Below are 24,186 nucleotides of genomic sequence, written 5' to 3' on the forward strand. Positions count from 1 at the left end.
CCCTCCCTTATCATACATGCAAAGGTTGGGTACTTTTGTCAATTCTGTTTCCTTTGAAACCAGTGTATCTTATGCAGCTAAAGAGAATACTACTCATCAGTTGTTCAGTGTTATTGGAGGTTGTTTGTTGCTCACAAGCAACTTTGCTGCTACACCCTCAGGATATCAAATTGTTTGCCCTCACCTCTATGTGACCATTGGTCACATGTGTATTGGGATGAATCAAATGTAGCAAACCACAGGTCTCTCTCAGGGGTGGGTTCTACTTATCTTTACTACCGGTTCGCAATGGGAGTGTGCTTGCTTGCTATGCACTTGCTATGCATGCACAGAAGATTCTGCACATGTGCAGATCATCCATTATGACATCTGGGCAGGTGGGCGGAGCCTCCCACCGCTTTTACTACCGGTTCGCAAGAACCGGACAGAACCGGGAGCAACCCACCTCTGGTCTCTCTGTGGGGTTCAAACTCTCTATTGTGAATTACATGGACCATTTTGTGACTATATAGAGAGTATTCCCTTTAGGGGAGCTGAGCAGATCCTAGCGTTGAGCAAAAGAGATATACAGAATCTATCAGAATTGTATTTTCCATCCATCTTACTTTAAGTTCTTAGACTAGAAAGATATGGGTGTTACCTATCTCATACCCTGTACATGAGGTTTCACACCCCTCATCTTTCTCCCACTTCCTTCAAACTGATTAAATTCAAGTTAAATCATTTAATTTCAATGTAATTATGAAGCTTCATGGCATCAGCTGTAGCATTGGCTGAAAATGTCCGTGTCAATGTGGAATGGCAGGAAAAGGGGACACAGTCAGCAAGGAGAAAATTGCAGGTTTGTATAAAAAGTGGAAAATCGCATTCCTAGGCATAGGAATATTCTCCGTCACTCATCCTTCAAACAAATGGAAGTTGTATCTATTCAATCATGATTGCCTCTTCCCCATTGTCTCCCTCCATATGTAACTATGATTGAAAAATGCAACGTTCATACTTATTTTAAAAAATAGTAATTATAAATAAAAAGCCTTGCTTGAAGAAGAGATAGATAGACAGACAGACAGGGAGACAGGGAGGCTAACAGGCATAACTCCAAGGAAACAGCATAAAACAAATGAAATTGTTTCCTTAAAATTGGTACTCTCAAACCATGCGTTCAAGTGCTTAAAAGCAAAACAAAAGGGAAAATCAAGGGGGAAAGGGGGAAAAAAAGGTTTTCTCTTGATGAAGGGTAGGAATAGGAGATGAGAGCCTGAAAGGGTTAGAAAAACCCCTTCAACTTCAAAAGATGGAGATTTCTCCCCTCAAAGCAGGCTGGTTCAACCCACTTCTACCCCAAACTCCCTTCTCAATGAAGACAAATAAAACTGGGTTTTATAAAAGAAATACTCACAGCAATTGAAGAGCGAAAAGTCCTTCAAAAAGGCCCTTGGGAAGTTCGGTAATTTTGTTTCCATAGAGAACCCTACAACAACAACAACCACAACCACAACAACAAAAACAGTTAATTAATGCATCTAGAAATTTCCGACCGCCATTTTCTCCCAGCAAAAGTACAACAAGGTTCTCATGCTGGACCATGAAAATACTTCTGAATAACACGAGTTTATCTGCCAATGTTCCCCTGTCAGTCTCTCAATAAGGAGTTGGGGTGGGTCTGGTTAGTTCTTCTTAAAGTATCCTAATTATTTTCACAGATGTCTTCTGATCTAAATCACATTATTAGCACTGAATTGTTCTGAGAGCTATGCTTCACAGGTTTGCGTTGTTTTTGTTTTTTAGATTTTTTAAATCTCACCTATTTTTATAAGTAACTCAAGGCGGCGAACATACCTAATACCCCTTCCTCATCCTATTTTCTCCACAATAATTGCCTTGTGATGGGAACTGGGCTGAGAGAGAGAGAATGACTGGCTCAAAATCACCCAACTGGCTTTCATGGCAGGACTAGAAATCACGGTCGCCTGGTGATTGGCCCAAAGTCACCCACCTGGCTTTAATGTCCAGCTAAAATAAAGCCACCTAAATCAGGACTGCACAATTTTTACTTGACTAGTGGCATCACATCAATTGCATATCACACCAGGGAGAACAATGCGTGTTGACTTCCTGCAGAGTTTCTGTGCAAATTACACCATTGGCACACCAGAACAATTGCAGGATTTGCGTATGGCCAGTCTAGAGAAAAGAAGGACTAAGGGGGACATGATAGCAGCCTTCCAATATCTGAGGGGCTGCCACAAAGGAAGAGGGGGTCACCTTATTTTCCAAAGCATCAGAAGGCAAGAAGCAATGGATGGAAACTAATCAAGGAGAGAAGCAACCTGGAATTAAGGAGAAACTTCCTAACAGTGAGTACGATTAACTAGTAGAACAGAAGTGGCCTTCAGAAATTGTAGGTGCTCCATCACTGGAAATTTTAAAGAAGAGACTGGACAGTCACTTGTCTGAAAGGGTAGGGCTTGAGCAGAGGATTGAACTGAAGGCCTCTAAGGTCCCTTCCAACTCTATTCTGATTGGAATGAAGGAATAGCCAACAGCTGTATGGTTTCATTTGGTCGTGGAATGAATATTTGTGTGGACCAACCAACCTCTCTGGGTTTCAGACATGAAATACAGCTGGAATTTTCAGTAGCTTGAAAATTCCCTGAACATTTCAGGTCTAATTGAGCTTAAGCAAACAACATACGGAAGTGTAACTGCAATGGAAGTTGAGACACATTAAATTTGGGGGAAGCAGCTAGCTGAACTACAGCAGCGCAATTTTATTTCCTTTCCTAGCTCTCTGGTGAGTACAATGCAGTTTGATAAATGGCTTCTTCTACTACAGTACACTTGCAAAGAGATTCAGAATATGGGGGGTGGGGACATAGTATGTGCCTATTTTTACTTAACTCAGGAAAACAACCAAAGAAATAGTTAGACATCAAAAAAAGAAAAAGAAAAGAAAACCCACAGGGAATGAATTTGCAAGTCTTGTTCCCACCAGACTTCAGAGCTCTATTTACCAGCATAACCTAAAATCTTTAAGCATTTGTCTGTACACATACCTACCGTCTGGAAAACAAATATGCTATTGAAAACTGAATGCAAATGGCCTTACAAATAGTTTTTAAAAGAACTTACATCGGGGACATGCACTTTAAAAACCTGCTTCAGGATAATGTACATGTCAAGGAGTAGAAACAGCTGATTTGCATTAAAAATAATGCAGACCATTTAGGGTAAGAGTAACACAAAAGAAAGAAAACAGCACTTCTGCATGTTAAAGAACATTGCAGACCCCAAAGATTGCAAAACTGACTACACGTATTTTTAAAACATCTGTAGAAAAAATATTGGACCCATATATCTTTACATAGTATAGCAGCATTTTTTAATATATAATTTACCCAAGACGGGGTGAATTCTACCATTGCATTACATTAAACTTATTTAAACTAGCTGTATTAAACAGTGAAGCAGATCTTTAAATTAAGGGTCCATCTATCCTCACCTATTAAGTTTACAGTTTCCTAGGGACAGATTTGAAACTGTCTTCACTTCAGACTAGGATCATTTTCATTAGATAGGATTATTTTTAAAAACAAATTTACAAGTGTTAAAACTTCATATACAAAAGATCTTCAATCAAGATGAGTTTATGTTTCCAAAAACTCCGGTTTTATTAGTATCTGGTAATATCATTTGAAACCCAAGTTCAATGGCTTAACTGCTTTAAAGACAGGTTAAACAATGATTATGATGATAATAAAATTAATAATAGCAGAATGCTGCCAATGAGAGTATCGAACTATAGTCTCCATTGATGAAAATACCTTTAGCCCTGACATGCTCCATGGGCATTCTTCAAAACTAAAAAAAAAAAAAAAGGCATGGACAGTCCACTACTTCCTTAAATATTTGCTACTCTCACCAGTTGTCTGAGTAAATACGCATTGTAGCATACCCTCATTAAGCAGCTGATTTAAAACTGTCAAATGCTATTTTGAGTATATTAAGAGGTCACAGACTCCAACTCTTGGGAGTGGAACAGTGGAACAACTTGCTTCCAGAAGTTGTGAATTCTCCAAGTTTTTAAGAAGAGACTAGACAACCATTTGACTGACATGGTATAGGGTTTCCTGCCTGAGCAGGGGGTTGGACTAGAAGACCTCCAAGGTCCCTTCCAACTCTGCTTATTCTAATCTATTCTTGCAAAGCAATTGTTCCATTCTTCCCTCTCCAAATGGCCAGGACCCATTCGGAGTACGGTGTCCAGTTTTCAGCATATAATTTAAAAAAAACAAAAAACAGTGCTGAATAAATTGGGAATTCAATGGTGAAACATGAGGAAATCAAACGTTATTAACAGTTAAAGGATTTGGTATGCTTAGCCTATGGAAGCTGAGGGCAGATATGACAGAAGTCCTCAAATTATACAAAAAGAAGAACTTGCTAATTCTCTATGGCTCCAAAGGGTAGAACCAGAACCCGTAGTTGAAGGAGGAGATTCAGACTAGGGACTGGAACTTCTTAACCCTGCAAGCTGCTAAAGACTGGAACAAAATTCCATGGGAAATGAAGACTTCTTCTTCACTGAAGACCTCCAGAGAGAGATCATCTATCTCGAGATCTTCTAGTAGGTCCAGTATTCAGCAGGGAACTGGACTTCTAAAGACCCTCTAAAAGGCAACGAGATAACTCAGACCTCCTAAAAGTTTGAGACTGTGCTTACGTATGAGAAATCAGTGCCCGTCTACTCCCATCAGTGGGCATGTGATGTTTGATAATATTATGCCCCACTTTGGAAGTGTTGAGTTAGCACGTACCGATAGATCAAATGTTTCCAGCAGAAGTTTCCTTATGGAGCATTTATGACAGTGACTGGCCTTCACAATGTCTGGGCCCACAAAAGCATCTCTGTCAGTTGAATGTAGCCCTTATGAGAGGAGGCTGGGGTACTTACAGGGAATTAAGGGAGCGGAGACTCTGGAAGGCGTCTGGGGCTACCTCTGAGATTTGATTATTGCTGAGATCACTAAAAGGAGAAAAGATATCACAGTTAACACAAGCCCACCTTTTAGGACAGCGTTTCTCAACCTTGGCCACTGTAAGAGATCTTGTTGGCTGGGGAATTCTGGGAGTCGAACTACACACAAGATTGAGAAACGTGGCTTTTGGATGTCAAGGAGCTTCATTAAATTCGCCATGAATGAAAAAGATAAACAGCAATTTATTTCAATATTGTAAAGACCCAACTGTGGAAACTAATTTTCTTCTTAATACTGTTAAAAATATGGTTTTGTGCCCTGTGTTGTCAAGAAAAAAAATATTTTAACCATAATAATAATGCAAGGCATTAATGCAAAAAGGATGGAGGAAGAGAAAGAGAGAGAGAGAGAGAGAGAGAGAGAGAGAGAGAGAGAGAGAGAGAGAGAGAGAGAGAAAGAGAGAGAGAGAGAGAGAGAGAGAGAGAGAGAGAGAAAGCAAGCAGGAAAAGAAAAGAAAGAAAAGAAAAGAAAAGAAAAGAAGAAAAGAAAAGAAAAGAAAAGAAAAGAAAAGAAAAGAGATTGAAAGTATTTAGCACAAATCACAACCTTCTTATGTAAATTCCGAAGTATTTCTCACTTACATTCGTCTGAGCTTTTTATAGGGTGAGAAAGCTGCAGGTGGAATGACCTTGATTGAATTTTGCTCCAGTCGTCTAACAAAAAGAGAAGAAAATTAATACTGGATGCTCTAAAACCCATCAGAGGGAAATAAGATATTATAACTGTCGCCTGTATCTATGAGAAAGAACACTGTATAAAAACATGGGTAAGTTACACCATGAGAATAAAGAGGCTGGAGTTGTTTTTAATTTTAAATGCCGAAAAAATATTCTGTCAATTTGATATAGACGTTAGTGATAATCTCCATTAAGTACTAATCTTATTTTGCATTTGTGGCATACTATAAAACATACTGTATGTTATGTTTCATCTGTAAAAAGGCAATACAAAGAAATATATTAGGTAAATATATTCAATATTTGATTAACATAGGATTTATGCTCTCTCCCCCCCTTGTAAAATTAGTCAGTAATAGTCAGATGAGAACTAGAAAAAAAAAAAGATTTAAAAATGCACGGATATCTGCATATGTAATACAACAGTCCATTTAGCGACCATTCAAAATTACACCGGGTTGATAAAAGGATCGATTTTGGACAGTTTCTACGGTTTCTACGGTTTCTTCCATAGCTATAGAAATGATGTCTATTTTCATAATAATACTTTTCCCTGCACTGTGAACTAATAAAAATGTACTGGAAAAGCTAATGGAAAATAGAAAAACAAAAGGTTAAAAACCTTGCTAAAGGTAAAGGTTCCCCTCGCACATATGTGCTAGTTGTTCCTGACTCTAGGGGGCGGTGCTCATCTCCGTTTCAAAGCCGAAGATCCAGCACTGTCTGGATCACGTCTTCGTGGTCATGTGGCCGACATGACTCAACGCCAAAGGCCCACGGAACGCTCTTACCTTCCCACCAAAGGTGGTCCCTATTTTTCTTCTTGCCTTTTTTACTTGCTTTCAAACCGCTAGGTTGGCAGAAGCTGGGACAAGTCACGGGAGCTCACCCCATTACGCGGCACTAGGGATTCGAACCGCTGAACTGCCGACCTTTCAATCGACAAGCTCAGCGTCTTAGCCACTGAGCCACCGCGTTCCCTTAAAAATCTTGCTAGAGACTTGGAAAAACAAAAACTATCACTGAATCTAGCCTGCAGGGACACATTTATAGGAAGAAGCTAATCTTCACTTTTATTTCATTGCAATGCAGAAACAGCTGTTAACTAAGGATAGAAAGAAGAGTGCCGAAAATAAATAATTTGTAAACCGGCATAGCAATTGTAAACTATGGTGTTGTTTAATACCGGAATTCTTTCTTGATATACTGTCTATTACTGTTAATAGTGCAGCCACCACCATTTCTGAAAAGCCTCTTATGTTAAAATAATAGGGGTCTCTAGAGGTATGGTGGACTGACACTCAAAGAAATTGAGGTGATTGTAGCCGTGACCTGCATTATGCCTCTCTAAACATTAATATTTTCTGTACGATAGAAGTAACAGAGTAACACAACTGTGTGTGTTTTTTCCCCACTATGGAATTAATTGCAAGAATAATAGAGTAGCCATCCTTTACACTCCACAGATAAGCAACTGTTTCTGCAACATGTCATATGTCAAAGTTGGAGAACCATTTGAGATAGGATAACCATTTGTCTGAAGTGGTGTAGGGTTTCCTGTCTAAGCAGGCGGTTGGACTAGAAGACCTCTAAGGTCCCTTCCAACTCTGCTATTCTATTCTAAAGTCACTTGGGTACCCTTCTACATCTGATATAATTAATGAATTAACTGTTCAACCAAACAGCCATTATTTTCATTGGAGATCCCATTGATAAGAGTTAAGGTCATAAATCCTGAGCTGTCAATATCTAATGATCAATATATTGAACTCCTGGAGTTCACCAATGATGTTTCGCTGCGCACTGAAGACCCTGTTGTTCCGCCAGGCCGGACTATCAACATAATAGTTTTAAATTGGGGTATTTAAATTTTTTGGGGTTTTAAATGAGCCAATTTATTTAATTATTTTAAATTGCTGTTTGTCTGTGTTTTTAAATAGGCTGTACACCGCCCTGAGTCCTTCGGGAGAAGGGCGGTATAGAAATAAAATTATTATTATTATTATTATATTATTATGTCAGTATGGAATTGCTACTTAAGTCTATTTGTGCAGGGACAAATAGTGCCCCCTCCCTCCCCAAAGCTGTGTTGGGAGGAACCTATTAGGAATTTCTGTCTCTTTGTGGACGGAAAGCTTTTGCAAGCAACAATACCAACAATTCAAGTGACGCAACTACCCAGACGCAAATACAAAGTTGTATCAAAGCCACATCGGTTCATTCGCAGGAAAGTTAAGTTGCTAGGAAGATCTACCCTGTTTCTCCACGGTCCACTTCATGATTACACGAACCTTGGATAACAGATGTTAGAAAGACAGGAGGAAGACCTCGTTACTTACATTTCTGTAATGGCTTCCGGAAGATTGGTGGGGATTTCAGTAAGGCCTTTCCCTCGGCAATCCACAATGTTGTTACTACAGGTACACGTAGCGGGGCAGTGCAACACACTACAGGAGGGAGCCATAAAAGACTGGTGACCTGAAAAAGCAACAAATGGCCACTTCTAGAGCTGCAAGACGGCTATTCAAGAAAAGTGCAACGAAGTGACGGGTAGATCCCAGAAGGACCGTTCTGAAGCCTTCCCAATCTTCTTAATATAAAATGCCCACCACAACTCACATTGAGACACTTCCACCGAGTACCGTAGATGAGTTAAAACCACAGTTGGGGACACTCAGATTTCAAACGATGTACCAACATCTTGAGTAATATATTATTTATAGGTATTTCTATTTTAATTTTGAATGGTAGAAAAGCAAATAACATTTTTCAACATGCGACATGCATTCTCTCTCGCAACTAGTTCAACAACAACAACAACGAAAAAGAAAGGAGTTCAGAATGATAGCATCCCATCGGCAAGAAAGAGGGAAATAAATCCATGTTCGAAGTGCATGTTTTATTACCCTACTGACCCCAACCATTATTGTAACAAGTTTTTGTCTGGGGAATTACGGGAGTCGATCAAGACACCTGGAAGGAATCCAGGTTGGGAAAGATTAGCAAGGCTGCGATATTTCCTTTGCGTGCATTTTAGACATTATCTGCAGAGCTTCTCATCAAGCATAACCATCAAACACATTTAGGGGAGGAATAAAAAAGAACGGTCCACGTTACAGTTTTATACATCAGGTTTGGGCAACTGGGATGTATTAAGAGTGACTGACAATTAACTGATGATACAATTGATGATGATATTATTATCATTAATTATTATTGTTATTATTAAAAGTGAACTTGCCTTCTTCCTCATCTGGAGGTTATGAACAGAGAAAAAGAGACAAATGTTAGCAACGGATCACTTGTCATTTCATAATTCTTTCATGACAAGCAAACAAGAAACCCACAGATGGTAAAATATGTAAGGTGCCTGCTGTTTATTGTTCTCATTCAGGCTTTTTTATTTATTTTTTGTGCAAAAGTAAGTTATTAATTTTGGATGGGGATGTGGAACTCCGCAGAGCCATAATTTCACCTCTTGCACTGAGCTGTTACTATGAAAAAGCCAGAGTTTGTGGCAATCAAATATGTAGCGTCTAGCTTTCCTCCTTCTTCTTCTAACATAAGTTGTTGTAGACCTAGGAGCCGATATAACTTCTATCAGGCAGGAAAGAATTACTGTGTGAAGGAACGAAAGACGTAAATAAGGGCCAGAATATTGGTTCCTTCCCCCTCCTCCAACTTTTCTAGTTATGCGGATTGCATTTCTACAAGCCAAACGAGGATGAAACCAAGATTTCCAAGTCCATTTTCTAAGTCAGCTTTCTGATGTAGCCTTCATTGCGCCACTCAGAATCCTGGAAAAGTGGATTTCCAGCAGACTTCCATGGACTACTTGTTAGTGAAACTAGCACGCAAATGTGGTTTTTCAATCTCGTCTTGCATCTATTAAAGGGGTGGTGGAAACACCCGACTGATCTTACCGCTGCAGATGAATTCTCGTTTCTGAACCTCCGCTATGTTATGTCCGCGTAAGTGTAACGGGGACATACACTGAGTGTAAAGGCCGACTCGGGGTCGTTGACGTAGCCAGTCTGATAACCAAGCCAAGTGGCAATCACACTGCAGGTTGTTGGAGTGAAGGCGGCTGGAAAAAAAACACACACACACACAGTTTCAAAAGTCAGTGCACAAGATGGAAAAGTGAACCAAAGAGTACGAGATCAATAGAATGCTTTTATTTACGCCTGTAATGCCGACTCAGATTGAAGGTTAAAATATGACACTTTCCTGCCCTCCTCATTTGGGAAGCGACCATTCATTCCTGCTGTCGGCCCAAAAGGAACTGATTATTTCAGACGCTAATATTGTTTAATATTGAAATTCAGGCTTTGGGAGCATCAACCTTGCTACTGCATTAAATTAACACAGATTAGAATTTATTCAAATATATTTAGGCGTATTTCACATGCAAGTTTCAGCTTGAGGAGTGGAGGGCAAATGCCGACAAGATTCAATTAAAACACTGTTGAGAGGCCTTATATTTTTTATATTAGGAAGAATCTGGAAAAAGTATTTTGATTTAATTAAACACTGAGGCTTACTTTTTAAAAAAAAAAAGTTCAAATATTTCTCATTTATCATACTTGACAGCCAGTCACAGATGGAGTTGTGGAATTAAATGAAACACGACTTATTTAATTCCACAAGATACCACTAATTGCATCAAATATATCTGTACTACTTTAAATATCAATCTATCCTTCTTGATATTATCGATATTTGGTTATTTTTAAAAAAACACAATCTATTGGCCTAAATGTTATCAACATGCTACCTCTGAGCGTACAAGAGTGAGATTTTTTCCCCCGTCTTCAATGAAACACTATTTCTCTTCAGAGTTCCTAAAATTATACATTTCTTTTCCTTGAATTCAATTCCCTCCCCATCTGCCAATGGGAGCAGATTTAGAATGTCCCAAAACTTTAATCCGGTGCTTCTAAAAGGGAAAACGGACTTCTCAAAAGGCATCCTCAGATTCTGACACCTTTCTAGTAGGAAACTGTAATTACTTACAAGGTTCTGAGTTTCGGCATATGGTTGAAACTTGCCACCGAGAGTCGTGTGATGTTGTTGTTATTGAGAGTGCTGCAAAATATTAAAAATAGGTATTTATTTATTTATTTAGGTACAAAGGTCTCCAGTTACTCTTATATCTATGAACAATATTGCATTCCATTACTAAGAAAGAAAGAAAATAATGAACAGAAGCAGAATTCCTGGCCCCAATTTTGAAAACCGGAAATGAACAGATTATTTCTATCTTTATTTTTTTAAAGGCCCCTGTGCCTCAACCTTTTCACATGGCAAGCAGAAGACTGCTAATGTAATAAATAAATATAAACAAATAAAATCAACAAAATATCTGGAATTAGAAATAGCAGTCCCTCAAAATTCAGAATGAAAATTTAACAATGTTGAGGTAATCACAAACCCTTTGCTGAGGCATTGTTCTAACATCATGGTAGCTAAAGCATTTTCTTGACATGCAGTAAAAGGTAACAAATTTCAACATTTTTATCAACACTTGGCTTAGAAAGATGCTACCAAAGCTGCAAAATAACCCAACTGAATAAATATTGCAAAACACAGAGTACTGTATTTGAATAGTAACAACCACAATAGCAATTAAAAATATTTCTGCTGGACTTCAAAGTAGGAACCTTCTACGTGCCGAGCAGATCTTACCATTGTGCAATGCCATTGTGATTTTACTCCAATAGTGGATGAGACAGAGAATAGGGAGTCACACTTGGGAAAATGAACAGAAACTGTTTATTTTAAAGCCATTTACTATGTACACATATGTGCAGATACCAAGGCTTTAACTTTGTAAACAATATTAAATTTTTTAGATAGATAGAAAGAGAGAGGGAGAGGGAGAGAGAGAGAGAGAGAGAGAGAGAGAGAGAGAGAGAGAGAGAGAGAGAGAGAGAGAGAGAGATGATGGATGGAAGATAAGATGATGGATGGAAGATAGATAGATAGATAGATAGATAGATAGATAGATAGATAGATAGATAGATAGATGATGGATGGAAGATAGATAGATAGATAGATAGATAGATAGATAGATAGATAGATGATAGATAGATAGATAGATGATGGATGGAAGATAGATAGATAGATAGATAGATAGATAGATAGATAGATAGATGATGGATGGAAGATAGACAGAGATATAGACATGACAAAGAAAATAGTGCTATCTTTGACAACAAGAAACCTCCGTCTGAACAGGAAGATTTAGTCATGCCACCCATATACCTGGGTCAGTTAGAGAACCAGCAGGTTTCAGTGACTTTATGCATTAAAACTGGGGAAGGTTGCTCTGAGTGAAGCAGCCACTTCAGCAACTGAAGGAGAAAAACGTTTGCCAAGAGCAGCAACCAGCCCTAGAGGAGTCCTATTGCAGATGTGAAGCCCAACAGGCAAGTCAAACAGCTTCTCTTGAGCAGTTCAAGACAGAAAGCACAACTTTTCATGTGGAGGCAGAAAACATGAAAATATATGCAATATATGCTAAAGATGAGCAGAGGATCAAGTCCTCCATCCAACCACAGTTGGAACAGGTCAATGTGATCCATGTGAATCAGCCTTAAATCTTTGCTTGCTATAAGCATTGAGAAATATTTTTTGAAAGGCATTTAACCCTTAATAGCATATTGTTTATCAAGAACCCTTAATAGCATATTGTTCCAATGTCTCAGGGGCTGCCACAAGGAAGAGGGGGTCAAGCTATTCTCCAGAGCACCAGAGGGCAGGACAAGAAGCAACCGATGGAAACTAATCGAGGAGAGAAGCAACCTAGAACTAAGGAGGAATTTCCTGACAGTGAGGACAATAAACCAGTGGAACATCTTGCCACCAGAAGTTGTGGATGCTCCAACACTGGAAGTTTTTATGAAGAGATTGGACAACCACTTGTCTGGAATAAGGTTACCTGCCAGGGCATGGGATTGGACTAGAAGACCTCCAAATGTCCCTTCCAACTCTGTTATTCTAAAGTGATCTCTGTTATGCTAAAGAGGTCAGCCAAGAGATATAAGACTATCCAATTATATTAAACATCTATATCAGGATACAGGAGTGATTCTGATTATGAATTACTAGTCACTGAGGTTTTTTATCAATACATAAACTGTGTTAAATATAAAAAGAATGGCTTCTTTATAAAATTACTTATGAAGCATGTTGCTTGTAAATACCAAATCACCACTGTAACAGTTTTCCTGATACAACTAAGTTCCTCATCCTAAAATCATCCACATAGATCACTTTTGTATACATAGTCACAAATTATGAGACTTGTGTTCACAACTGGAAACATTTCTTGAGTGTGTTTTTTTAATGCCACTCAACTGAGAATGTGGCAGAAGAGTCTTATTTCAAATGAGTTACCCTTTACAAAGATCAAGTCCCCACTTTTCACAGTCAAATATTCATTACTTAAGCAATGTTATCACTAAATCAATCCCAAAGGTGCTTTTTCTTCAAAAGGCAACTGGACTTTCTTGTTTTTCTTTGAAAATGTTTCGCTTCTCATCCAAGAACTTCAGTTCTGAAGAGTTGAAGACCTGAAGAAGCTTCTTGGATGAGAAGCGAAATGTCTTCAATGAAAAACAAGAAAGTCCAGTTGCCTCTTGAAGAAAAAGCACCTTTGGGACAACCATGACCTGGATGACCGAGAATCTCTATTGTCACTAAATCAACGGTTTTCAACTTTGACAGCTTTAAAATGTGTGGACTTCAACTCCCAGAATTCCCCAGCCAGCACTGAAGAGTCGAAGTTCGCACATCTTAAAGTAGCCAAGGTTGAAAAAAAAACAGCATTCAATTAAGGGCTACTCTTTGTACATTCTCCTTTGAAACAAACAATTGCTTTCAGATTAAATGATGAATCTTTATAGGACAGTTAGCAGAGAGGGAGCGGATGTCAAAAAATAATAATAATCACAACATTTACATCACAAACTTCTGCAATGGTGGAATTACCTGAATGAAAAGTTAGAAGCAAACTAATAAGCTGGTCATACTGATTTCATAGCTGGATGTTTTATAGAAATACCGGCATAAAGAGATAGTTTAAATAGTTAAATGATCATTATGATAATAAGCTGCTGGTGAAACACACAGACCGCTGGAAAAAAGTCTCAAGATTTGTAAAAAAAAAACAAAACATGACATATTTCTTTAGAGATAATGCAAGGGGGCAGGAACAGGAAGATGGTTTCTCTTTCTTATAACTTGTAGATAAGGTGCCCACCGTAACAAAATTTATGCCCAGCCCTTTCTAAAGAGGTTATTAATGGTCAGGTCGAATTCAGACCATGTACCTGAATACAGATATATTTGTCTGTCATGAGATATGCTAATATCAGCATTTAGAAATGTCTAAAATGTGATGTTAAAAAATCCTCTTTAAAATACGCAGAATATTTAAAGAAAAAGTCTTCATACAAAAAGTAGAACAATGGATGCTTTAAAAGGATTTGGATCAGCTGTTTCAGAAACCTTTTATAAGAGGGACATGGCTGCTTTAAAGAGCTGATGGTCTCACTTCAATTTCAAAAAGTGGCCACAGCCCTGAGGAAAAGAAATGTAAAGCTATATAAAATCATTTTCATTTTATTTGATTAAATGTTATGTTGAAGGACCAAAGCATTCGGGCAAAAAGGAACAGAGAAAGTAACCCCTCGTACGAAGCCAACAAAAGATGATTGAATTCAGCAAAACAATGAAACCGATTTTCAAAACTTAAAAATAGTGAAGTGTGTAACAATTGCTGAAGTCAAATCTAGCAATTGCAACCGTTTTACAGGTCCTTTTGGAGATCTATTCTACAATCTCCATGCTAAGAGTAGGGAAACTAATACTTTCCTCTTAGCTAGCCCAACAGTTTATGGAGCAAAATTCATATCACCTGAAGTGAAATACCCTCCCAAAGTTAAAAAGAAAGCAATGATTTCCATTTCACCTTTTTCATAAGAATCAAACATCACAAGACCAAATATGTCTTAATGCACCCTCGACAATTATCTACGTAGTTTAAAAGTATATAAGTAACGCCTCTGTACAACCTTCGGGGTTCAGACAATTTGCTGTGTAACTGCTGTTTGAACCTTATGCATAATAAATCTTTCCTGCATTGAAGGGCTTGGTCTGGTCCTGTGGTTTTTTTTCCCTATAACACCTCAAAAATGCAAGGATGCTGTGATTTTGAGAGACAGGTAGAAGAATAAGGCGGAAAATTCTTATGGAATTTTTCCACAGGAAAAAATGAAGAATTACTGGGGAAATTTGGTTTCATGTATTCCAAATGAAAGCTGAAAGAACCAAATTTGTCCCATAAAAGAAGACGGTTTCAATTCTTCCAAAGACTTGCCCTAAATTGCAGTTCCTCCCAATCCCTTGTATTTGTTCACTATTACTAAGTTCAAGTTAAAAAAGGAGAGGTGACGAAAAGGAAAAACCAAATTCACCAATTGAAAAAAAAAATCCATCAATCAACTGTGCTGCAATATTTTCCATACTTTCTGTATTCTTTTCAAACACTTTCCAAATCTTCTCAGCACAAAAAAAGCCAAAAGTGCTTTTTTTTCCCCAAAAGACAACTGGATTTTCTTTGTTTTTCCTTGAAGACATTTCGCTTCTCGGCCAAGAAGCTTCTTCAGTTCTTGGATGAGAAGCAAAACGTCTTCAAGGAAAAACAAAGAAGTCCAGTTGCCTTTTGAAAAAAAAAAAGCACTTTTGGGACAACCATGATCTTCATCTGACTACTGATGCTTTCTACATTTTATTTTTTAAATATTTTTTAAAAGTCCACTTTGAAATGTAATCCTGAAAGATGAGATAAAAACATCTCACTTATAAAAATCTTGCCAACCGAACTAGTTTTTAAGACTTTTTTTTTTTTTAAAAAAAGAACATATGCATAGGTTCATGCAGATGGCATGGTCTTGTAGTGAAATTTCATATTTAATAAGTGATTGGTAAGCCTTATTTTCTTTACCCAAAGAGCATGCAAATCAGACTGATTGGTTGTTTCATGACAGCATATAAATTATTTCACTGATGAAAATTAATGAGCCACTATCATTTATCCTCAATAGTTGGAAAGAAGTTTGGGGGATTAAAAGATTGATTTGTTCACTGCAGGAAAACTCTACCATACTGGAAGGGTTTCCAAGAAATACTTTGGTGCTTAATATCTGATGAAAAAGTCCTATTGACTTCTGTTAAGCTATTCCACAACTAGCAGCTTGGGGAAGGATCTTACTCAGTAAATAAATACCCATCCTTAATAGGGGGGAAACCACATCTGTCGGAAACCCCATGTAACGGGACCAGCTAATATCCTGCTGTGATCTGAAGCTGCTTAAGGACATTCAAGGCTTCCCTTTGCTCAGTGCAAAACAATGATATGGAAAAAGAACAGAACGGTGTTGGATCTGAACAATGGGGAATGCATGGACCAAAATGAACTGAAATATCGAAGCCTTCGATCTGCTTTTCAAAGAGGTTTGCTTTGCCTTGAATAACCATAGACGGTGTTGGGAGTCAAGGAATCTCTTCCTACTTCCCATACATTTCAAATTGTTTGAATCACAAGGGCATCCTTTTGCTTAAGCCTTCTGACCCTCAGCCACTCCAGCTACCCAGCTCAGCTCCTAGAATCCGACTTTCCCGTTTGAGAGAAGGAGAGAGGATGCTACTCACAGTACTTCCAGATCCCGCAGCGCTCTGAATGCCCCATCTTCAATACAGCTGATCTGGTTGAAATCCAGTTGCCTGTTTAAGAGAGTAGGAGGGGACAGGTGAAGCAGAGGAAAGCTAGACACTGGGTGGCTTAAAGAAAAAGGGCTCCTTAAGAGAAGAGGCTTGAAAGGCAGGCCGTACAAACGGAGATGGACTCCTTGGGACGCTTCAAGAAAGTCACCCGGCCTCCTGGATTGGATGCGATCACAAAAAAATTCCCTTTTTGTTTTGTACGCCGTGTGCAAAAACACCACAGCCCTGGGAAAGCTCCAGTAAATAATAACTGCACCTTATATTAAATGCCAAAGGAATGCAATTTCATTACATCAAGAAAAGCTATCCATTAAAAGCTCTCAGCGTCATCTCGCTGAAACAATTTCATTAAGGTAAAGGGCTGTAAATCACTTAATGTCGTGCATCCCCTCGGTGACCCAACAGAATCCATTTATCAGAGAAGCACAGCTGCATGTTAATTTCAGCATCCTTGGCAGGAGCGGGAAAAACCACCCTTTGCTCTGCTCAGGCAGCCTCTTTCCAAAATCCTTGGGGGCAGACACTGCCTCGGTTGTCTTAAAATCCCTGCCTGTTGCAGTTCGTGAAAATAAACCCCAGTCCACGAAGGCGGTTGGCATTTGACGTGCCTCTATGCAGATAAAGGCAGGTTGGATTTATGGAGCTGATCAGGGCGGAGTCCAGGCGTTATTAAATTCAAACATTAAGGTAAAAATACCCCATAATCAACTTTTGTTTGAAAACTGTTAGGTTTTCTAATTCAAAACACGGACAATGATGCATATTGCAAAACAAACAAACCTCTGCATTATTTCTAAGTGGCTAATAAATAAGGTAGTTCTTGATTCACATCCACAATTGAGCCCAACATTTAGGTTAAGGTGAGACAACGGTCAAGTGAATTTTGTCCCATTTTACAACTTTCCTTGCCATATTTGTTAAGTGAATCATTACGGTTCTTAAGTTAGTAACATGGTTGTTAAGTGAATCTGGTTTCCCCATTGACTTTGCTAGTCAGAAGGTCGCAAAAAGGGATCACACTGCAACCGTCGTAAGTATGAACAGAATAGAATAGAATAGAATAGAATAGAATAGAATGGAATGGAATGGAATGGAATGGAATGGAATGGAATGGAATGGAATGGAATAGAATAGAATAGAATAGAATAGAATAGAATAGAATAGAATAGAATAGAATAGAATAGAATAGAATAGAATAGAATAGAATCCTTTATTGGCCAAGTGTGATTGGACACAAAAGGAATTTGTCTTTGGTGCATATGCTCTCAGTGTATATAAAAGAAAAGATACATTTGTCAAGAATCATAAGGTACAACACTTAATGATAGTCATAGGGTACAAATAAGCAATCAAATAGGAATTTGATAGGAACGATGAGAAGATTAATAGTAGTGCAGACTTAGTGAATAGTTTGACAGTGTTGAGGGAATTATTTGTTTAGCAGAGTGAAGGCATTTGGGAAAAAACTGTCCTTGTGTCTAGTTGTTCTGGTGTGCAGTGCTCTATAGTGTCGTTTTGAGGGTAGGAGTTGAAACAGTTTATGTCCAGGATGGGAGGGGTCTGTAAATATTTTCACAGCCCTCTTTTTGACTAATGCAGTATCCAGGTCCTCCATGGAAGGCAGGTTGGTAGCCATTGTTTTTTCTGCAGTTCTCATTATCCTCCGAAGTCCGTGTCTGTCTTGTTGGGTTGCAGAGCCAAACCAGACAGTTATGGAGGTGCAGATGACAGACTCAACAATTCCTCTGTAGAACTGGATCAGCAGCTCCTTGGGCAGTTTGAGCTTCCTGAGTTGGCGCAGAAAGAACATTCTTTGTTCTGCTTTTTTGATGACGTTTTTGATGTTAGGTGTCCATTTTAGGTCTTGCGATATGGTAGAACCTGGAAATTTGAAGGACTCTACTGTTGATACTGTATTGTGTAGTATTGTGAGAGGTGGAAGGATGGGAGGGTTTCTCCTAAAGTCCACCACCATTTCTACGGTTTTGAGTGTCTTCAGTTACCTCCTGTCTGTATGCGGATTCATCATTGTCTCAAATGAGACCGATCACTGTTGTGTCATCTGCAAACTTCAGTCGTTTAACAGATGGATCGTTAGAGATGCAGTCATTGGGGTACAGAGAGAAGTGGGGAGAGCACACAGCCTTGGGGGGGGCCTGTGCTAATTGTACAGGTATCTGATGTGATTCTGCTTAGCTTCACCTGCTGCTTCCTGTCTGTTAGGACGCTTATGATCCACTTGCAAGTGTGTTCAGGTACCTGTAGCTTGTTTAACTTAGTTAGAAGAATGTCTGGAATGATGGGATTGAATGCTGAACTAAAGTCTACAAAGAGGACCCTTGCGTAGGTCTTTGGAGATTCAAGATGTTGTAGGGTGTAGTGCAGAGCCATATTAACAGCATCATCTGTTGATCTATTTGCTCGGTATGCAAATTGCAGGGGATCTAACAGCAGATCCATGATAGTTTTCAAATGAGACAGCACTAGCCTTTCAAAGATTTTCATAGCTACAGATGTTAGAGCAACTGGTCTGTAGTTGTTCGGTTCCTTGATGGTAGGCTTCTTCGGCACTGGGATGATAGTAGAATGTTTGAAGCAAAAAGGAACATAGCACATCTCTAGTGATTTATTGAAGATACGGGTGAAGATGGGGGCCAATCGGTCAGCACAGACTTTTAAGCAAGGAGGAGGAGTTATCTTGTCTGGGCCTGGAGCTTTTCCTGGCTTTTGTCTGTGAAATGAGTCTTGCACTTCCTTTTCTGTGATCACCAGGGGTTGTGAACCCAATGGGATGGGGTCAGTTGTAGGAGGCTCCGCTGTTGTTGGCGTGTCTGAGATGGGGTCAGTTGCCAAGCATCTGAATTCACCCAGATGGGAGGCTACAATGGTCATAAGTGTGAAAAACAGTCCTATGTCACTTTTTTCAGTGCCGTTGAAACTTTGAATGGTCATTAAACAAACTATTGTAAGTCAAGGACTGTTTGTATCATCCAAAATTTGGATTAATAAATTTATATGTGTATGTGTATGGGGACGTGGTGGCTGAGTGGCTAAGATGCTGAGCTTGTTGATGGAAAGGTTGGCAGTTCAGCGGTTTGAATCCCGAGTGCCGTGTAACGGGGTGAGCTCCCGTGACTTGTCCCAGCTTCTGCCAACCTAGCAGTTCGAAAGCAGGTAAAAAATGCAAGTAGAAAAATAGGGGCCACCTTTGGTGGGAAGGGAACAGCGTCCCTTGAGCCTTTGGCGTTGAGTCATGCCGGCCACAGGACCACAGAGGCATCTTCGGATAGCGCTGGCTCTTCGGCTTTGAAACGGAGATGAGCACCGCCCCCTAGAGTCGGGAACAACTAGCACATATGTGCGAGGGGAACCTTTACCTATGTGTGTGTGTGTTTGTTTGTGCATATGAGTGCATTTGTTATCTTGATCTACACTGTTATTATCTTTGAAGGAAGGTGAATATAAAGACATGGACACCGAAACTTGGTTTTCTTTCTCTATACCATGCTAGCAAACTAGATACTAGTGAGAAGTAAATATATACAGTATATTTATTTAAACGCTAACTCTGCCAAAAATTGAGGTCCATAAAGCTTGACTTCTAAGTGTATTTTGACATGAGCTGGAGTGATTTTGCATTTATATCATTAATAAGTAGGGGGGTTCCTTCAATATACGCTGCAGCTGATCTAATAGTTTGGATCTACAACATTACTAAGAAGCATGCTTTATTTTGCCGTGTTCTTAACTCTAAACCCAAATACACTTGGTTATACTCTGTACACCACCAAGATAAAGTTTTTACTAAGGAAGTGAGAAAAGGACTGAGCCCTTGTCACACTAATGAATACGGAAGTCACTCTAACCATGTTGGAGTACTTGTGTCATAGTTCAGAACATTTGCTTAGCAAAATGTTTCCTCTGGTGGCTCCTTAGGGATGAATTACAAGCCCATTCAATTCCAAGAATTCCACAAGGCTTATCATGTCCATAATTCTACATTTAAGCAGGCAATTTCAAGTTCCTCAGCCTTGGACCCCAACATAAGCAGTCAGGTAGTACTCGGTCCTTCAAAAACAGTCTTTCAATCTTCACAGAGTCAAATGGCTATAAGATGCCTTAGAGAGGTCTCCTGGTCCAGCCCCATGTCCATGACAGATGACCTTATATTACCCCAGACAAATAGTGGTCCAGTCTTTTCTAGAAAACCTTCAGCAACGTAGCACTGACAACTCCAGGTGACAAGTTGTTCCACTGATTAATTGCTGTTGCTGTCAGGAAGCTTTTCCATAGTTCCAGGTAGGACCACTCTTTAACGAGCTTCTACCCATTGCTTTTTGTCCTGCCTTCAGGTACGTAAAACTCCTCTACTCTGCAGCAGAATAACAGAATTGGAAGGGACCTTAGAGGTCTTCTAGTCCAACCCTCTGCTCAAGTAGGAGACTCTATAGCATTTCAGAAAAATGGCTCTTCTTCAGTGACTGAGCACCCATAATTTCTGGAGGAAAGCCGTTCCAGTGGTTAATCTTTCTCACAGTTAGGAAGTTCCTCCTTAATTCCAGGTTGCTTCTCTCCTTGATTAGTTTCCATCCGTCGCTTCTTGTCTTGCCTTCGGGTGCTTTGGAGAATAGGTTGACTCTCCCTCTTCTTTGCGGCAGCCCCTGAGATATTGGAACTCTGCATATTTGAGGGGTTGCCATAAAGAAGAGGGTCCATCTATTCTCCAAGCACCAGAGGGCAGGACAAGAAGAAACAGATTGAAACTAATCAAGGAGAGAAGCAACCTGGAACTAAGGAGAAACTTCCTAATGGTGAGGACAATCAACCAATGGAACAGAAGTTGCCTTCAGAAGTTGTGGGTGCTCCATCATTGGAGGCCTTCAAAAAGAGAACGGACAACAATTTGTCTGAAATGGTAGAGGGTCTCCTGCTTTTACAAGAGGTTGGACTAGAAGACCTCCGAGGTCCCTTCAAGCTCTATTATTCTATGTTCTAACTTCTCCAGTTGCATCTCTGCTGTTTTGGATGGCCTTGCTCCTCCTCATGGAGAAACTTTGGGATAGATATTGACTTGACATAATCAAACCAATCCTCATTTGTGTTTTTATTATTTCTTAGAAATAATTTTGATAGTAAACCGTATAGTAGGGTTTCTTAACTTGGGGTTCATGGACTCTTTGGTGATCTGGGGATATATTTCAAAAGTCCCATGGACTTGGGAGGGGAAAAATCTTACAATCTTATTTTCTATTTATTACAACCTCTAACTGAAATTTAGCTTTTTATCTTATCAATCAGAATAGAGAGCTGGAAGAGACCTTGGAGGTCATCTAGTCCAACCCTCTTCTCAAGCAGGAGACCCTAGACCATTTCAGACAAGTGGATGCCCAGACTCTTCTTAAAAACCTCCAGTGATGGAGCTTCTGAAGGCAAGTCCTTCTACTGGTTAATTGTCCTCACTGTTAGGAAGTTTCACCTTAATTCCAGGTTGCTTCTCTCCTTGATGAGTTTCCATCCATTGTTTCTTCTCCTGCCTTCTGTTGCTTTGGAGAATAAGTTGACCCTTTCCTCTTCTTTGTGGCAGCCCCTCAAATACTGGAATACTGCTATCATGTCCCCCCAGTCCTTCTTTTCTCTAGACTGGCCAAACCCAATTCCTGCAACCGTTCTTTGTATGTTTTCGCCTTTTAGCCTCCAGTCCCCTAATCGTCTTTGTTGCTCTTCTCTGCGCTTTTTCCCAAAGTCTCAACTTCTCTTTTGTAACGTGGTGACCAAAACTGGATGCAATATTCCAGGTGTGGCCTTACCATGATTTTATAAAGCGGTACTAATACTTCATGTGATTTTGGTTCTATGCCTCTGTTTATGCAACCGAGGATTGTATTAGCCTTTTTGGCTGCTGCTGCACACGGCTGGCTCACGTTGAAGTGACTGTCCACGAGGACTCCAAGGTCCCTCTCACAGTTCCTGTTTTTGAGACAGGTTGGTGCAACTCTTTACCAATTCCAATTGTGGAAGAGAAGTTATATTTAAATTACGTGGGTTTTTTTTCCCTACTTTGTTCCTGCAACATAATACTTATATAACCAATATATATATATAATTTTCCAGACATTGCAGTTAATGATTTTAGTGCAATATTTGTGTTGCAGTTCATTTAAATACACACCACACAGACCTACACACTCACACCTATTCTCAAGAGCTTGGCATTTTCAATAATTAAGGACATTTAACAATTAAGCTAATAGGCCTTTTATTTTAAAGGGCCAAAATAATATAATCAGTCTAGTTCTTTAACCTCTGGAACCATTTATCAAAGCCATTAAATTAGAATGATGGCATGGAATGTTATCACTTGACACAACACAAAAGAAAAATTGTTCTGAGACAAATTGATAAAATCTTTTAATGCTGTCAAATTTGCCTAATGCAGCCTTCAGGTCCATCTATAAAAGGGTGAACCGAATGTTGGCTCATTTCTTATTATCCTGAGCTATCAATATATAAATCAGCTCTGACACAATTCCTCCTAAATCATCTGTATTATACACAAAGGGAAAGGATTTAACAGCATAGAGTGCACTCAAGCTAATCTTGTCCTAAAAGAATCGAAAGGCCGATTTTCCCCTCCACCCCCAAATTGGCAAGAATTCAGGTGCATTAGGGGGAAAAAAACGGGGAAATATTTCTTTTCACGATGCCTTCTAAATGCCACTGTGGAAAAGTTGAAAAATAACTTTCAAACTTCCTGTTTCCTTGCAAAAAGTTATTTTTCTCTTCACTTGGCATCGAGCCCTGGAATAAAACTTGGCACAGCCCATTTTCTTAGCAACAAGATGGTGATTTAAATGTAATGTTTCCTCTTTGTTTTGCATTACTTGAGGCCAGGGAATAATAGCACAAGATGGTTAAAAGGCGGTTGAAAATATGTAAGTTAAATCCAGTTAGGTCTATCCCAAGTGAGAAAACAAAACAATTATTTTTGCTTAGCTTCATTTTAAGAATCAAACTGTTTTCCTCTGACGTAAAACCGATGCCTCTTTTGGAGTATTGTAAAATTGGAGTATTGTGGTAATGTCCTCCTGTTTTAAATCATCTGAATGACCAAAATGTTTCTTTCTTTCTTTTTTTTTTAAGTGCTAATAGTGAAATGGCTGCTAAGGTTTGCTTGCACTGCGCACATAAAACGGTCATTTCAGCCTTTCAAAACCTAGAGAGAAATCAGATCCTCACAGGCAAAAGAGTTTCTTACAGATTGGAGAAGGCAGCCTCTTCTATTAGCCTGAATGGAAACCGAAGGAGAGAAGTGGATTCCAGTGGAAAAAGCCATTGGACTGAGCCAGGGAGACTCAGGAAGAAAATAATCAGCAAAATTGCCACCCACTGTTTTTACAATGTGGTGGCCGGCCTATTTTATTTAGGAAATTTCTTCTCCGTGAAGGACTGGAGCCATTTTATATTTCTTTACTACCCAAAAACCTAACCGATAGAGAAAGCAATCCAAAGTAGCCAAAATACATAGGATGCTTTGTATATTTCATATTTACAACCAGAATTTCTCAACTTACATTTCCTGCTGAACTTCAGACCCTAATCAGGAAATATACAGTACTAGCTAGATAACCGTGCTTTGCTACTTATGACCATTTTTCACACTTACGACCATTGTAGCATCC

The 24,186-nt window shown here is 39.2% G+C and overlaps 1 protein-coding gene across 7 annotated transcripts in view; it reads right to left on the reverse strand.

Moving 5' to 3' along the window:
• The window catches only part of SLIT2 (slit guidance ligand 2), a 194,851-nt gene that overhangs the window by 55,173 nt on the left and 115,492 nt on the right, over positions 1 to 24,186 (reverse strand). For all 7 annotated transcript variants that reach the window (XM_087874999.1, XM_087874997.1, XM_060688976.2 and 4 more), the window contains exons 6-12: positions 16,436 to 16,507; positions 10,733 to 10,804; positions 9,640 to 9,803; positions 8,056 to 8,194; positions 5,621 to 5,692; positions 4,955 to 5,026; positions 1,400 to 1,471 (exon numbers count right to left, since the gene is read on the reverse strand). In XM_087874999.1, the coding sequence (XP_087731125.1) occupies positions 1,400 to 1,471; positions 4,955 to 5,026; positions 5,621 to 5,692; positions 8,056 to 8,194; positions 9,640 to 9,803; positions 10,733 to 10,804; positions 16,436 to 16,507 (663 nt within the window). The remainder of the gene's footprint in view (positions 1 to 1,399; positions 1,472 to 4,954; positions 5,027 to 5,620; positions 5,693 to 8,055; positions 8,195 to 9,639; positions 9,804 to 10,732; positions 10,805 to 16,435; positions 16,508 to 24,186) is intronic.

This window comes from Pantherophis guttatus, chromosome 8, assembly GCF_059756535.1.
Source record: "Pantherophis guttatus breed Tessera chromosome 8, ASM5975653v1, whole genome shotgun sequence".
Taxonomy (NCBI): domain Eukaryota; kingdom Metazoa; phylum Chordata; class Lepidosauria; order Squamata; family Colubridae; genus Pantherophis; species Pantherophis guttatus.